We start from the raw sequence: 18,205 nt of genomic DNA on the forward strand, positions 1-18,205 counted from the left end.
TGCCATCTGCAGAGACATGGATGGACCTAGGGACTGTCATACAGTCTGAAGTCAGAAAGAGAAAAACAAGCATCATATATTATCACCTATATGTGGAATCTAGAAAAATGGTACAGATGAACTTAGTTACAAAGCATAAACAGAGACACAGAAATAGAGAATAAACATATGTATACCAAGGGTCAGGGGTGGGGTGGTGAGATTAATTGGGAAATCGGGATTGACATATACACACTATGCATAAAATAGACAACTAATGAGAACCCACTGTATAACACAGGGAACTCTATTCAGTGTTCTGTGGTGACCTCATGGGAAAGAAATATAAAAAAGAGGGGATATATATATATGAATAACTAATTGTCTTTGCTCCATCAGAAACTAATACAACTTGTAAGACAACTCTGTGTGTGTAAAGGTCGCTCAGTCATGTCCGACTCTTTATGACCCCATGGACTATAAGGTCCATGGAATTCTCTAGGCCAGAATTCTGGAGTGGGTAGCCTTTTCTTTCTCCAGGGGGTCTTCCCTACTCAAGGATCAAACCAGGGTCTCCTGCATTACAGGCGGATTCTTTACCAACTGAGTTATCAGGGAAGCCTAAGGCAACTATACTCCAATAAAAATTGATTTTAAAATGAAAATAAAAACAGTTAAAAAGAACAATGATTGTTGTAATCAAATTAAACATCTTTAGAAATATAAAAAGCATTATTCCCATTTAACTGAAAAATTTTAAGAAAGTATTCTAAATTTACAGTTTTTAAGAACTTGTTATTCATCTCTTACAGAGAGGGCAATGGCACCCCACTCCAGTACTCTTGCCTGGCAAATCCCATGGATGGAGGAGTCTGGTAGGCTGCAGTCCATGGGGTCACTAAGAGTAGGACACGACTGAGCAACTTCACTTTCACTTTTCACTTTCACACATTGGAGAAGGAAATGGCAACCCACTCCAGTGTTCTTGCCTGGAGAATCCCAGGGATGGGGGAGCCTGGTGGTTGCTGTCTATGGGGTCGCACAGAGTCGGACACAACTGAAGTGACTTAGCAGCAGCATTCATCTCTTAACCATTACCTTGACCAGAACAGCATTCATTTCTCCAAGTTCCATCTTAAACTATAAGTATTTTCCACCCAATTAAGTTTTTTAAAACTATGTTTAAGATATTCAGATTACCCTTCATACCTATTAGAAATGGCTTTCCATAATTAGTTGATCTCAATATTCATGGAGTACCACAAATATCACAAATAATTCCAGCTGTGGAATCAAACAGCCCTGGATTTCAAGTTATAACCTACCCCTTTCTAATTCTTAGATTCCACATCGGTAAAATGGGGTTAATAATCAAACTTGACGATGGGGATTTATAGGGTCTAAGTGATAACCCATGTAGATGCAGGACAGTATAATGTGATAAAAAGAAGACAAATTTGGTTCAAATCCCAACCCTACAACCTAAGAGTTGTAGGACTTTTGGCAAGTTATTAACATCTCACTGCCTAGGTTTCTTTCTCTGTGGCATGCATTTCAAATAATACCTAGCCTCACAGTTTTACGAATTAAATAATTCATGTAAAGTACTTATCATTCCATAAACATGAACTACAATTAGTATTAATAATAAAAACTATTGTTGTTCTATACTTAATTTCTAACAGTCTCATAACAAGATTTGAGGAGACTTTCTTCTCTGCCCTCACTCAAGACATTACAACTGACAATCCTAGGGGCTCTCATTTCCTTCTAAAGGGTATTAGATGTTGGAACATATTAGCAGGCAAATTTCACTATTTCTAAAATGTTTTCAGTAGCCTAATGCACAACTACTTTGTTAGGACCATTAAAAGCTATCCTTCTTGAAGACTGGGATTCTTTAGTAGGAACTAACAGAACTCTTGAGATTCCTTATAAGTGAAAGATTGATGACTTCATTGAAAGTCCCCATAACTTACCAATTCATTAGATATTTTCAATACCTTAATTTTGTGCTTCAAAAATGCATGCTAAGCTCCATACAAAGTCAGAGTATTATATATACAACAGTTCAACGAACCTATTGTACATTCCCTTCGACTGTTTGCTCCTTCAGATAGGATAAAACAATCATAAAACTCTAAAACTGTGAGTTTTAGAGTTTAAAACTCTAACTCCTAGCAAAGCTGGGCCCACTCCAAGAATTTTTATTGAAACTGAGATTAACAATGTTATATCCAATCCTTTTATTTATAATTAACATATAATACTACATTAGTTTCAGGTGTACACTGATTCCACACTCCGAAATGATCACCGCATTAAGACGAGTTATCATCCGTCACCATGCAAAGCTGTTACAGGGTTACTGACTCGTCGATGTGTGCATTACATCCTCCTGACCTATTTATTTTATAAATGTGTACCTTTTAATCCCCTTCACCTATTTTGTCCACCTCCCCAAACCCCTCTCCCTCTGGCAACCACCAGCTTATTCTTGGACTCTGTGAACCTGTATCTGCTTTGTTTGTTCATTTGTTGTTCATTTTTTATATTCCTCATATAAGTGAAATCATATGTAAATCCAGTCTCTCTATATCAAAAACTGTCATGGCTCTTCCATAGTATTCCAGATGCTGAATTACTTGAAGGAAATCCAACACATAAAAAGCTGGGAACTTAACCAAATTCAATCAGCCGAAATTCAGGGGGGCACTTGTTAGGTAGTAAGTTAGTTTTTAGAGCCAAAACACAACAGTGAGCTACACAATATACTTTTCTTTCATAAGAATTTTCTATACAGTTTCACAGAATAATGTCTATTCTGTTCTTAAACTATCCTAACTTATTTTACTGAGGAGGAACATACAATCAGAGAGGACAATGTTATGAAAAATGCAGCAAATTGTTTAATGCAGTAATCTGTTAAAAGAAAGGAAAATTTCCAACAAAACTTCAGGGTTCTAATATATCAAAAAGCCTAATGTCTTGACCATTTCAAGTGCAAAAGCAGCTCTCCCATATTTGGTTAACATCTCCTGCCCAATACCAACAGTAATGGACAATCGGAATAGGTAATTGCTGATAGCTGCAAAAACAACTAGATGGAAGCATTAATCCTACTTTATGGGCTTAAGTTTAGACTTTAAAAAAATAAAGTATTTTGTTCCTCAAACAATAAAGGGATTTTCTTTCTGGGGATGACGGATGTTGGATTTTGTTAGTATTTTAAACTACTGCTTTGTCTCTAAGGTGTCATTCACCTTTACTTAAAAAGTAAAAGATAATAACAGTAGTAGTGGTAGTAGGAATATAGTAGTAATCATAATAGTAATAATGGCACCCCACTCCAGTACTCTTGCCTGGAAACTCCCATGGACAGAGGAGCCTGGTAGGCTGTAGTCCGTGGGGTCACGAAGAATCGGACACGACTGAACGACTTAGCTTTCACTTTTCACTTTCATGCTTTGGAGAAGGAAATGGCAACCCACTCCAGTGTTCTTGCCTGGAGAATCCCAGGGATGGGGAAGCCTGGTGGGCTGCCGTCTATGGGGTTGCATAGAGTCGGACACGACTGAAGCGACTTGGCAGCAGCAGCAGCATAATAGTAATAATGCCTAACACATACAGCACTTTAAGTTCTGGGCACTGTTTAGGACATTAATCTCTACATTTAATCACTTAATTAATCATTTAGTCATGTAACCATTACATTAAGTGCACTTAAACCTTACCACTACCTCGTGAAGAGGGGATACTGTTATTCCCATTTTATAGATGAAAAAACAAGGTACAAAGAGGTTAAGTAATTTATCCAGTATTCCCATGGCTAGTAAGTAGCAGAGCCAGAATACAAATCTACACAGCCTGATTTCAGAGTAAAAATAATTTATTTTATCGATGGAATTAAACTAACTATATGTAAATAATACTAAGGACATCAAGACAAACACATTGCATAATTTATAAATTAGAAAACAAAACAAGAAAATTCACCTTGTTTTTCTTCCCTTTTAAATCCTAAGTCCCAAATAACAAAATATATTTCAATCTACTTAGGTAAAAAGACTACAATACCCCAAATTTCCACCATTTGTTCCACAAATTAAGCTTTTTTTCTCTAGTTCTCTTATAAGTTAGAAGTGAATCACTGCATCCATATAGATTAACTAGAATACTAAGAACCAAGGCCGCCTACATCCACATGACTTTATCATTTGTGCCAAGAAATTACTGCCTACAAAGATAAAACTGTAAATCAGTAAATAACTTCACTGTTTAGCTCAAGAACCTCCCAAAAGTCCAGTTATCTCAACAACAGACTATTCAAACTGTTTCTTTTTCACAATATTCCTTCAATAGGGCAAATAACTCAAACAGTTGTATACTTTTAAGACTTGGTTAAGATTCTTGCCTCAATGTTTCTACTAATTCTAAACTATTATATCACAAATTTTACCCCATTTCAATCATACCACTGCACTGACAGACCTATCTTAAATCTCTCAGGGTCACACCTGAAATTCTCCACTATCTGCCCATGACCTCTCCATTGTAAGGTCCACTAAGTGTGATCTCCTTACTGTAGTAAGCAATAAACTCAGTTTTGCTTAATCAACAAGCCTTTTTGGCCTTCTTTGGGGCAGTGGACAGTCAACAAAAGATAATATTCTGTTATTCCATTTCAGCTGCTCTCTTAACAACTCCTTTTTTAAAAAAATCTCTTCTTAGAGACCACAGGTAAAATTAAATGCACCAGGAAATCGGATCATTATAGAAAAAGAAACATAAACCAGCCAGTGGAAGGGGGCCAAGTAAATCTAATAATAAACTCAACATGAGACCTGAAACTATATATATATATATATATATATATATATAGTCACAGCTTAAGCTGAATTGGGTTAGTTATGCATTTCACAATGGTTTAAAAATCCCTAAAATTGAAATTTAAAAATAAAAAATGCCTTCATATATCAAAGTTTAAATAAAATATTCTGCCATCTGATTAGATTCAACAAAAATTTTTTACTTGAACTCATATGCCTCTACTTTCATATATCAAATATGAGTATACGAAATATAGTTTAAATCTTTAAAAAATAAAAATGATTTAAACCCATATAATACTTAGAATACAAAAATTTTTCAAATCCATTCATTCATCTATTATTTATTTAGTATAAATAAATAGTATTTACTTAGTATTTATTTAAACATCTATTATTTAGTATATTGCAGTTTTTTAAAGATGACCTTTTAAATTATACCCCATCTCATTTCCAAAAGGATTTGGGATGACTGACAAAAACACATTGAACAACTAAAACAAACACATGAAGAAAAATAAAGAAAAAAATTGCAAACTCTTTCACACACATACACACAAACACACACATATGAAAGAACTGTTTCAGATACTCAGAACCAAAAGAAGTTTCTAGCTTTCTCAGGAAGGGCATACTGCAGATCTGATAGACATTGCTTTAAATTAGAAGTGCTGTTTAAGTGAATTAAGTTAATCACAGTATGTGGCTGGGAGAAGAGAAAGCAGATTAAAAGTCAGGGAATCAAGATCAGTAATAGGATGAGCATGAGCAGGAACCCAAGGAACACCTTTTAGAAATGCACAAAGAGAAAGACAAATGTAAACTCAGATTTTGCCCTCATATTACATGACTTTTATTCATGTGCCTTCAAAAAAGTGAATGGAAATATTAAAACTATATTTTAATTTCAACATATAGCCTATATCAAGAAAACAAATATTAACAAATTCAGCTATTAGCAGAATGTATTGGCTATACTGTATTGAACACAGTACTTACCTTCGCTGACAGCATGGGGCTTAACAATGCAACAAGTAGTACAATTAGTAAATTTAGCAGTGTTTGCTGGCCCACACACTCCACTTGAAGGAAAAAATAACTCCATTTCCTAAAGACACAGAGAAATGACTTTGGCACATGTAATTTTGCTATACATCTGTAAAACGACTCAGGAAATGTGCATCAGAGACTACTATCTGGGTACCTCAGAAAGGAGCTAAAGTAGAGGATATAGGGGAAGTGACTGTCCCAGGGAGGCCCCATAGTGTCCTACCCAAATACAATCTCTTTTACTCCTAAGCTAATTATATGAGAAGGGAAGAACAAAGCAATCACTTTTAAAGTTTCACAATGTAAATTCTTTCCTGAATTTCCTAAAAATTTTTACAAAGACTAACTGATGAACTGAACCTTGTTCTAAGTCTTAAAAAAGAACATATAAAGAAGTATTAAAGCAATGACAATATGTACTATTCTGTCCCAGGAATAAAACTGAGAACGTCTTAACATTTTGAATATTGGATGTAATCAATATAAGGTTTCCTATTTTATCCAAAGTATCAGTTTATGAGACACAGGTTCAATTCAAAGCTTTTCATTAAAATGTCTAAAATGCCGTTAAAAATTAGGAAATCTTTACAGAAACAGATGAGTATTCAAGAATCAGAGCTACAGTTAGTTAAAATTAATTTACTATATATGTATATAAATAGTACTAGTTGAAAGTCAAATCACATGAACCTTATTTTATAGCCAGATACATGTTGTGCTATTTGCTTTGCACATAATTCATTAAAAGGACAACCCAGCAATTTGAACTGGCCATGAAGATGGCCACACTAACCATTTTTTCAGACGTGCGCTTCTCTGCCACTAAGCTTTTCTACTATTATCTCCACCGTTCGATATAAAGCCGACTGTCCTCAAAGAACCATGCTAATGTGTAAAGGATCACTTCAAAGATCACTTCCTCCAGGAGGCCTTTACTGATGCTGCCAATCATCAGTACCCTATACTTCTCCAAGGTTGTGGTTATTTTGGTAATTGCCCCCCAAAATAACTAACTTGCATAGCCTTGTAGGTGCTTCAGCCTCTAAAACAAAGAGCTCAAAGTAAATACTCACTTTCACTAAATTTAAAAATTGAAAGATAATAGGATGTGTTACGGTACCACACTGGTATGCAGTTTAAAACAACCACTTGGGGGACCTCCCTGGTGGTCCAGAGGTTAAGACTGCACTCCCAGTGCAGGGGTGCAGGTCTGATTGCTCACTGAGGAGCTAAGATATAAAATGCCTTATGGTGCTGCCAGAAAAACAATCTGAGGAACTGTTCAAATAGTAGCATATATACTTGAGTGATTCCAGCATTAATGACTCTTTAGAATTAAAATGTTCCATTCCTTAGACAAGTATCTTTCTATTGTATTAATGCCTTTGCTTATTACTCTTCTTGATGAGTATCACCAAGTACTGCTTGCAGAGCTGTACTAGATGCTTTGATAACATATTCTCAGAGAATGTGTATGGTACAGGTGAAAATACCTATGGTACAGGTGAAAACTCCAATACCTACAGGGTCTTGGTAGGTAGTGAATGAATGAATGAAGTAAACCCAGTGTGACAAGAAGTATGGTACAGGTGAAAATACCTATGGTACAGGTGAAAACTCCAATACCTACAGGGTCTTGGTAGGTAGTGAATGAATGAATGAAGTAAACCCAGTGTGACTGCAAACTGTAAGGACAGGGCCCTTCTACAGCTCCTCTTCTCTGCTTCCTTTGCAACAAAACTTCTCAAAAAAGATGTCTTCATTCTGTCTTCTCTTCCATTTCCTCTTAAACTTACAACTAATTAGGCTTTCACTCTGTGGAAGTTTACTCATGAAAATCCCCAGCCACCTCCACGTTGCCATGTACCCTGGTTAATTCTCAGACCTCACCTTACCTGACCCAACAGCATTTGACACAATTGATCCCTTCATCCTGGAATGCTTTCATTACTTGGTTTCTCCCCACCTCATTAGTCACTTCTCAGTCTCCTTTAATGATTTTCTCCTATCTAGCAGACCCCTAAGTGCTCATGAGGGGTCTAGTACTATCTATTGTCACTATTCTATTGCCACTGTCTTGCTGAGGTCCTTGAGTCCCATGGCTTTCAACGCTCTCTGTATTCTGATGGTTCCTACACTTTAACCTCCAGCTCAACTTCTGCCCTAAACTACACATCCATATTGACATTTCAGATTTAAAACATCCAAAACAGAACTTCTCATTTCCACTGTCTCCCATTAATCTGTTCAATCCCACCTTTTCCCTTATACTTCAATTGCACAAGCCAAAAATAAACAACAACAAGAAACTAGCAATTCCTGATTCTTCTCCACCTGTCCCATATATCAGGAAATCCTTCAAAATATATCCAGAATCCATCCACTACCTCCACATCTATCACTCTGGTCCATGCCACATGCCAACCAACTCTCCCTTTAACAATTTCACTAACCACCTGACTGACCTCCCATTCCAACTTTTCCCACAACACACGTCCCTCCACCCTAACTGGTCCATTATTAACAGTAGTAAAAATGAAACTTAGAAAAATCGTGTCACTCCTCTGCACAGTGCCCTCCAACATCTCCTGTCTCATTCACAATAAATTTCAAAGTCCCAGATGTCCTACAAGGCCTTATGGGACCTGGTCCCTTGCTACACCTGACCTAATCTTCAACCTATTTCCATGAAGCTATTTCTGCCCCAGCATCACTGGCCTAACCTCCTCACTGTTCCTTGAACACAGCAAATATCCTACCTCAGAATCTTTACATGTATTGTTCCCTTTCTTCCCGGAACACTTTCCCCCAGACATTTGCATGGCTTTCTCCTTCACTTCCTTCTGATCTCTGCTCAAACCAGAGACTGTAAGGACTTTCTGAATATACTAGATTTAACAGCATTCTAGAGACTTCCCTGGTGGTCCAGTGGTTAAGAATCCACCTTCCAACGCAGGGGGGATGTGCGTTTGATCCCTGGTCGGGGAACCAAGATCTCACATGCTAAGGGGCAACTACGCCTGTGCGCTGCCACTGCTGGGTCTCCTGCCACAGCTAGAAAGCCTGGGCACTTTAACAAAATATCCCGCACGCCTCAGCTAAGACCGGACACAGCCAAAACTAAAATAATTTTTTTTTTAAATAGTATTCCACACCTCCACTCCACATATGATCCTTCTGACTCTGGTCTTTTTCTGTGGCCTTCTCCTGGTTTATTTGCCTCAGAGCACTTATCAGTAGACATCAGAGTTATAGATCTGTTTATTTATTATCTGACATTAGAAGAGCTGTAAGCTCCATGAGAAGCAGGACTTTGCCTTGTTCACAATAGCTTCTTAATAAACATTTTGGAATGATTGAAATTCAGAAGCAGTTTATTTAACATATGAAGAATTTTTATTTATCTACCCTGAACAAATGAGAAAAAAAAGACATTCAGAAGGCTTAAGGAACAAGCCCTTATGAGTTAATACATGGTAAAGTCATGTTTCAAAATCTAGTCATACTAACTCCAAAGTCCTGAACTTTTTCTATAATATCACTTCTCTTTCAGATGTAAAAAGCAATGCTAGAATGTTCCAACTCTAGTTTAACCAATTATTTGACCAATTATTTTTGTCCCAACCTCTTTTTTGCTCAGTTTAAAAAAATAAAAACCCAAGTTTTTCAAGTACTCATTTATATATGAATAAATATGTATTTAAGGCAAAAATATAAAGATTGCCACTTAAATATATCTTGGTGAAAGTGAGATTCTATGCCTTTGCTTTCTCTTTCTCCTTGGGCTGACTGCCATATCTGTCTCACCTATTAATTCAGCTAATATTTGCAAGAACCCTGTTACTAGATCATGGTTATATGGCAAGTAATTTAGAGACTTCAAACAACAAATATACTGATAATGTCAAACAAAAGAATTCATATTCATTTGTGATTTCAGCTGCTTTAAACATTCTGCATAAAGCTTTCCTCTTTCTGAGGTTCTTTGCTATTACTTTAAGTCTTTTATATGTCTCTAAATGACCTAGCAGGGAAGGATAAAGATATGCAACTTTCCCAAAAAATAAAACTCAGACTCAATTTGATCAGCTTTAAGTATACAGTTTTTTGTACTGTATTTTATACAAATTGTTAAGTATATACTTATATCATTTCATAAATTTCACCCTGATAAGACCCCATGTGAAATCTCCTAAAACATTTGACTAATCTATACCCATATCCTTAATCATCATGATGAAATACATTAATAAATGGTTGCCAGTTACAGGTGTCTCTGAAAATTTCACACAGTCATTTTAAATATCATTTTTGTAAAGGACTCAATTTAAGACATTTAAAAAAAATTACCGAAATCTACATATTCTAATGTCAAATATGAAATCTGTTCTCAGAAAATAAACCAAGATATTGATGAAATATGAAGTCACATGATCAGTGCACCCTTATTACAAACATGAAAAGAATTAGAACCTAACAAAACATCCAAAGGTAAGGAAATGCTGAAGTCAAAATGCTTTATCCATGCAGGAGAATATTCCACAGCCAGCAAAACTTAAGGACTTCCTCAGTGGCTCGGCACTAAAAGAATCCACCTACAATGCAGAAGAGGGTTCAGTCCCTGGGTTGGGAAGATCCCCTGGAGAAGGAAATGGCAACCCATTCCAGTATTCTTGCCTGGAGAATCCCATGGATAGAGGAGCCTGGCGGGCTACTGACCATGGGGTTGCAAAGAGTCAGACATGACTGAGCAACTAACACTTTCACTTTCATATCATAAAACTTGCTAGTATTATTCCACTTTGTATATGACCAGACTAAAAACCATCTTAAATTAGCTGAGAAACTTCTCAGAATGCTAAGAGTTAACTTGCATTTCATTAATTCAACATCAGTATAAACCCAGTGGAGTAATACCTTATTTATATAAATTTAAAATGAGAATTATTAATAGAAAAACTTTCATAAACACTAGCTACATGTAGAAAAAGGAAGGATGTTAAGCTTGAAAATATGGTGTCAAGTCTGAGTCAAAGAAAGAATATGTCTTTTTGAATATTCACTTTCCATAAAGTGGTATTCTTACAGGAATAATTCATTTACTGATAAGCCTCAGTGATTTAAGTCTTTGGAACAAAACAAGACAACAAGTATTTTAACTGGAGAAACTTATTCAGAGGATGACCAGGTTGCCAGTTCTCAAAGGACACATATCATTGAAACACTGTTTCAGTTTGGTCAGTCAGTCTTGTCCCACTCTTTGCGACCCCATGGACTGCAGCACACCAAGCTTCCCTATCCATCACCAACTCCCAGAGCTTGCTCAAACTCATGTCTGTTTAATTACAAGCAAAAGGTCAAAGGTTTCTTCTACTATTAGATCAGCTGCATAAATCTACCTTAAGTCAGCTGTGACAAAATGCTTTACTCTGACATCAAACATTTAGGAAAACCAAAACAAATTAAAATAGTTTAAAAACACCTTACTCTGGCAGCACAAGCAAAAGAATCGGGGCCATGAGCTGCATTCTTTATGCCATCTGTTCCAAAGAGGGCTCTAATGCTTTCAGGAGCATCTGTACGTGCCAGTCCAGAGTTCGCAGGTCCAAGAAGTCTCTTCCATTCACATACAGCATCATCTCGTAAAATCTCCATGGCAATTATAGGTCCACTTGTAATAAACTGGATCAGCTCACTGTGAAACAGGTGAAAGATTGATTTGCTTCATTTCTGTATTAACCAAGGCATCTCTCTTAACAAAGAAATATTACCATTTGAGTATTTAATCACATAGCTATAAATATGAATATTATTGTCTCAGAACTATTGGACATAGTGAATTTTACATGGATAAGGTAAAGTTTTTATAAACTGAGTGTCCTGCAGTAGCCTGAGTCACTACAAATCACTGTTGTCAAACCAATTACTGTTAGCAGAAGCATCAATGTTTCAGTGAACTAAGACTATTTCATTGATTTAAAATGCATATTGTTGATCTATATTGCTTTTTGCATTGTTCTGAAAGGTACAGAAGAATCTTCTTGTTTTAACATATTTAACATGGTAGTCAAATAAAATCTCAATAGACAAAGTGATGAGTGATGTCTTGGAATATATTTGTAGTAAGAATCCAATAATTTCTGTGTAGATTTATTAGAATTCAAAGAATGACAATGAATTTTCAGTCACTAAGCACTGAGTTGGTCAAGTGACATACAAGACATTAAACTAGAAGCTGTAATAATACAAATATATACAAAGACTATAATGAAGAATAATTTCCAAGAGAATTATGGATGCCTATTCTACACAAGGTTTGGGAATATTTTGATAATGCTTTGTTTAAAATAACCTATAACATAATGATTTTCTTATGTAAAACTTGAATAAAACACTATTATGTACAGGACACCAACTAGAATGTTTTCCATAGCTTGGCTAATCCTTCATTATTAGAAAAGTAAGCACTTCTCCTTTGTCAACAGTAATGAGGTACACCATATTCACTTAACTTTAAATACAACCCAAATATTTAGAATATAGATTTACTTTCTAACATATTTGTCGATATATTTCAAACAGCAAAATGTGTATCAAACAATTTATTTAACACAAGGGTTCTACGAACAATGTTTTACATACACTGAGAATACCATTAATAGTTTAAAACACAAATAGATACTCAACATAAATGTAATTATTACTCTATTTTTATTCTACTGAAATCTAAAAAGAAAGCTATGCTCCTCATAATTTAAGCAGTTCATGCCATTTGCTTCTGACTAACGTTTAGCATATTTATTTAAAAAAGAATTTTCACCTAGTAAAAGGAGAGGGGGAAAAACATACCAATTCTTAGAAAAAAAGCTCTCTGCAGTTGTAAGATGTTGCCAAGGACTTTTTTTTAAGATATTTTTATTTTATTTATTTGCCCCACTGGGTCTTAGCAGTGACATGCAGGATCTTTAGCTGAGGCATGTGAACTCTAGTTGTGGCATATGGGATCTAGTTCCCTGGCCAGGGACTGAACCTGCATTGGGAGTGTGGAGTCTTAGCCACTGCACCACAGGGAAGTCCCTGCTAAGGACTTTTTGACAAATTATTCTCAGGTAACAGATTTTTGAATTGTGAAATTATAACTCTTTAGTTTTCCACAATATCCTCCATTATACAACATGAGCCTTGAATTCAGTACCTACTTTAAAAAGGGCCTTGACTGATGGTCTATATGAAAATCTGTTGCTTCTTTCCTATAAAATAATCAAAATGACAAAAGTTAACAATTATGTAAGGAAAATAACTTATATTAATAAAATAGTGAAATTCTCTATTTGATCCATATGAGAATTAAGGACTTTTCACCAAATATTCTGCTCAAATGCCCCCTCTTTTCAAATTTTTGCTAGTATGCATATCTATGTTAAGATATAAAATTAAAATGAATAAAAGAGGCAATATTTACTGTTCATGTTCAAGTCTACTATCTTCCTTTTCACTAGCATCTTTATCATTCTAAAAACAACATTTAACATATGATCAATAAGAATTACTGTTTTTTAAAGTTCATGTAAGTTGAACATCAAAAAATATGTAATCTTTATCAATGAAAAGAAAAATATTAATTATTGCAAAGATATTTACAAATTCAAAAGTTTTTACTTTCTTCTATAGGCTTTAACTTGAGAGCTTAGGCTAGAATTTTAATTTAATAGTTAAAATTTTCTTTCTTATATAGATTGCTCCAAAAGAAAGACTATGGACTTGTGTTTTTAAAGACTGCTTGACAAATTATGCACATCAATGTACTCTTACTAGTTATTACTGTATTAAAAACTAATGCTTGAACTTACATCCCCAAAAAAGGGATAATATAGATATATTCAGAAATCTGAATTTATCAGTGGCAATCAGGATTTACTTTTTAAGTTTATAGTCCCATGACCATGGAGAAAATAATTAGGATAATGGAATTTTACACATATTGAAAAAGTTATTTAGACTTTTCAGCTAATCAAATCAAGTGTCTCAAACTTATACAGTTTTCTCAAAGGCTTGAAACAGTTCATAGTATGTGACAAACATATGTCAACATCAATTTTTTAAAACAGCAAAGTATCCTCTAACAAAGGATTAAACTTTCAGGCTTGATAATTTAGTATGCAATGCATTAAGATTTTATATGTTAGTTAATCAACCATGTCCGACTCTGCGAACCCATGGACTGTAGCCCACCAGGCTTCTTTATCCATGGAATTCTCCAGTCAAGAATACTGGAGTAGGTAGTCATTGCCTTCTCCACGGGATCTTTCCAACCAAGGGATCAAACCCAGGTCTCCTGCATTGCAGGCTGATTCTTTTCAAGCCACCAGGGGCTTGACGTGATGCTTTAAGCTCTTATGGGCCCATTAAAAATTAATTAATTCATATAATGAATTCATATAATAATTCATATATCAGGATATATTTTTATTCAAACAAAATGTACTAAAATATTCTCTTTGGCCATGAAGAGATTATGAAAGTATACTACGCAAGTATAGAAAAGAAAATTTGCCCCAAGACATAGAAGGGGAAGAAAATTTATTCTTCTAGAGACTATTATATGCCAATGTTAAATTTTATTATTCCCCACAACAATATATTGAAATAGGTATGATCATCTTCATTTTACATTTAAAAATAATGTAGTTCAGCATGATTACATAACTTATCCAGATCAAAATGCTACTTAGTAAAGGAAGAAGGAAAAGGAGATGTGAACCCAAATTTCTGATTCCTTATGACCTTTCTATTACCAACTTCAGAAAAATAAAAATAAAATCTCTAGTGGGTAAGCAGAAGAATTCAAAAAACTGATATGGATAATCTGTATTGCATTCTAAAATGAGGTAAAAACTCTGAAAAATTCAAGTGGGGAGTATTTTAGAAGAGTTAGCAGTGAGACTACTAATCTGACCAATTCTACAGAACTACTAAGAAAACAAAATCATCTTTAACATTAATGAAAACTATTAATTACTGAAAGTATTTTGTTTTCTTCTAACATGTCACTGACTCTACAGTTACTTCCATTCAAAATCTATCACTGAAACCAAAATGAGTTCATGAATTTTTTTCTCATCACTTTTATTTAATTCCTCCCTTAAAAGGCTTACATGGAGAGAAACAAGTGCATGACCACCTACAGAAGTCTTTTCTGTTCTTGTTTTGTTATGTTTTCTTGTGTTTTCATAACATTCTCACAATGATCTATTAATTATTTTATGGAATATTTACTTAGTGTCTACTTTGAATCAGGCCCTGATCCGAGAACTAGAAGTACAGTTAAATGGAACCCAGCTGCTGCTTTTCAGATACCGTCATGAGGGAGGAGCCGACGTTTGAGCAAATAAGTTTTGAGAAGATTTAAGCTTTGGGAGACACTTCTCTGTGGGTCTCTTGCCTTCCTAACACATCTTATTGTGTATGCCAAGAATGCAAGGCCCCAACTACTCTTTATCCTAGCCATTTCTTGGAGTTATGTTTATAGTGAGTGACTTTGAGGGATGAGGTCATGTCTCCTTAGTACAAAGAGCAGACTTGTTTACAGCTTGCTAATGAAACAGTGGGTAACCTGAGTTCAACCCTCCTCAGCTGTGATGCAATCAACTGTGTGTGCAACATCCACCCAGGCCCATCTCATATTATTCTCACAGGACATGAAGGCAATGGGAACCAAGAGAAACATGATGTTCATGCTGCTAACTGAACCTAATCAAGCCCTGTGTCCCTGGCTCAGAAGTCTCATGTCTTCTGCTAGCATCCCTGAGAGAGTAACATACTAACTTATTAACTTTTAAGTTAGGTAAAATCCAAGACTTTACAGTAATATTAATAGAGATGTATGAGGTGCTATGAACAATTTAAACAGCTATTAAGTTTTTTGGGGCAGCTTTATTGTGGGAAATTTGATGCCAGATTACACCTCCAATGTTTGATATAGACATAAAAAAGTTCAATGTCACTAACACTATTCAAAGTCATCTCTCAGAACTCAGCCCCACTGCCTGCTCTAAGGGCAAGCATCTTCAATACAGACAGAAATGGGACAAATCTAACTATGCTCATAAGGATCATGACCTCTGTTTCCACTAAGTAATGACAGCACTGGTAAGTACTATACTGCCACCACTAACAGCTAACACCTATATGCGTATACTGTGTGCAACAATTTTTCAAAGCATTTTACTTTTATTAAGCTCACATAACCCTCATAACAACTTTACAGTATTGGTGATATTATAACCTCCATTTAGCAGATGAAGAAACTGAAACAGAAGTAAGTTGTGCAGAGCCACAACCTAATCTGGCTCTAGATTCTGAGCTCTGAAATAGATGTCTGCCTTTCTAGAATATATTTAAGCTGAGAGATCTTACATAGGGGAAAATTTCAAATTGTCTTTTTTTGGGGTAAAATTGAGCATGTTTTGTTAAGGTTTCTAGAGAGCAGACTTTTCAGTATTGAATTTCTACTGCTATCCATTTTCCCTGTTCTCATAGAGACAAAAAAGCAACTGTCCCATGGGACAGAGAGCCAGGAACAGCAGTGAGAAGACACCTAACCAAACAAACATAAATCACTGAAGTAAGTAAGAAAACTGCTGGGTCCAGCCCTGCCTAACAACTACACTAATCCCCTTACCTTACAGTAAGTCTAACTCTCACTAAATAACTTAGAAAATATCTGGTCAAATAAAATGGCTTGCTTTTCAGAACAGTAAATAGGTATATCTACCAATCACATATAATATGTTGGGAGGAACGAAAACATTTCCAAACTAAAACATTTCCAAACACATCACTTTTGAAATCTCAACAGTAAGAGTTCCTTGTCAAATATGAATAATCTAATATTCATTTCTTCTATAATTTCTATACAATGTGTTATATAAAAAATTACAGATATGAAACACTGATGGGGTTATGAAAGAAAATAAAGAATTAATGTCTAATAAATAGTTAATAGTTATTAGTATAACCTGACAATTCCTACTTGCTTAGAGTTCAATCATGATTTACACATCTGATTACCTGTTGTCTTATATTTTCTCATTCTAATAAGGTTACTAATTTATTCTTTGTCATTCTGTGGAAGTTTTTAAACAACAACATGAAAGATAATTTTTTTTAAAAAAGGAACCAGACATTATATAACTGAAAATGATCAAAAAATTTACCTTGATAGCGTCATCATTTTGAGTTTGGTTAGAGTAAATCCAGCTTTGTTTATTATTTCAATTATTTCTCCAGCTTTTGATACTGCATCTGGTTTAATCAGGGCTAATGTTCTGTAAGGAAATAAATTTAAAAATAAAAATAGTTCAGCAGTTTTTACTTATAATACTTAATCAGAGGTCGTTTCCATTAAAATCCTAGCTCAAAGTAAATTATAAAGACAAATGTACTAATAATCTCTTAAAAACTTATAAAATACTATTCTCTCAAATCATCCCACCCTTGCCTTCTCCCACAAAATCTGAAAGTCTGTTCTTTATATGTGTCTTTTTTGCTGTCTCGCATATAGGGTCACTGTTACCGTCTTTCTAATTTCCATATATTTGTGTTAACATTCCGTATTGGTGTTTTCCTTTCTGACTTACTTCACTCTGTATAGTGAAGTCGCTCAGTTGTGTCCGACTCTTTGCAACCCCATGGACTGTAGCCTACCAGGCTCCTCCCTCCATGGGATTCTCCAGGCAAGAGTACTGGACAGTACTCTTGAGTGGGTTGCCATTGCCTTCTCCAGGAGATCTTCCCGACCCAGGGATCAAACTTGGGTCTCCTGCATTCCGGGCAGATGCTTTAACCTCTGAGCCACCACTCTGTATAAAAGGCTCCAATTCACTCTGTATAATTAGCCTCCAATTAAAATATATAAATAAATAAAAACTTATTCAATGTAAGTTTACTGTTTTCCCCAAGGAAATAAAAATTAGTACCCAATCTATAAAAAGAGTAATAAAAGGTTGCTAAGTCACTTCAGTCATGTCCGACTCTGTGAGACCCCAGAGACGGCAGCCCACCAGGCTCTTCCGTCCCTGGGACTCTCCAGGCAAGAACACTGGAGTGGGTTGCCATTTCCTTCTCCAATGCATGAGAGTGAAAAGTGAAAGTGAAGTCACTCAGTCGTGTCCGACTCCCAGAGACCCCATGGACTGCAGCCCACCAGGCTCCTCCATCCATGGATTTTCCAGGCAAGAGTACTGGAGTGGGGTGCCATTGCCTTCTCCGAATAAAAGGTTAGAGGGGAAAAAAAGTTAAGACTGTGATTTTAAATATGCCCACGTAAGAAAACATAAGTGTTTTAA

General features: G+C 35.5%; 1 protein-coding gene across 8 annotated transcripts in view; it reads right to left on the bottom strand.

Moving 5' to 3' along the window:
- NME7 (NME/NM23 family member 7) overlaps positions 1 to 18,205 on the bottom strand; it is a 245,919-nt gene that overhangs the window by 170,045 nt on the left and 57,669 nt on the right. For 7 of the 8 annotated variants that reach the window (XM_059875437.1, NM_001015656.1, XM_015475076.3 and 4 more), the window contains 4 exon segments: positions 17,075 to 17,185; positions 13,058 to 13,108; positions 11,346 to 11,553; positions 5,808 to 5,916 (listed from right to left, as the gene is read on the bottom strand). In XM_059875437.1, the coding sequence (XP_059731420.1) occupies positions 5,808 to 5,916; positions 11,346 to 11,553; positions 13,058 to 13,108; positions 17,075 to 17,185 (479 nt within the window). 8 annotated transcript variants of the gene reach the window in all.

This window comes from Bos taurus, chromosome 16 (assembly GCF_002263795.3).
Source record: "Bos taurus isolate L1 Dominette 01449 registration number 42190680 breed Hereford chromosome 16, ARS-UCD2.0, whole genome shotgun sequence".
In the NCBI taxonomy this organism is placed as follows: Eukaryota; Metazoa; Chordata; class Mammalia; order Artiodactyla; family Bovidae; genus Bos; species Bos taurus.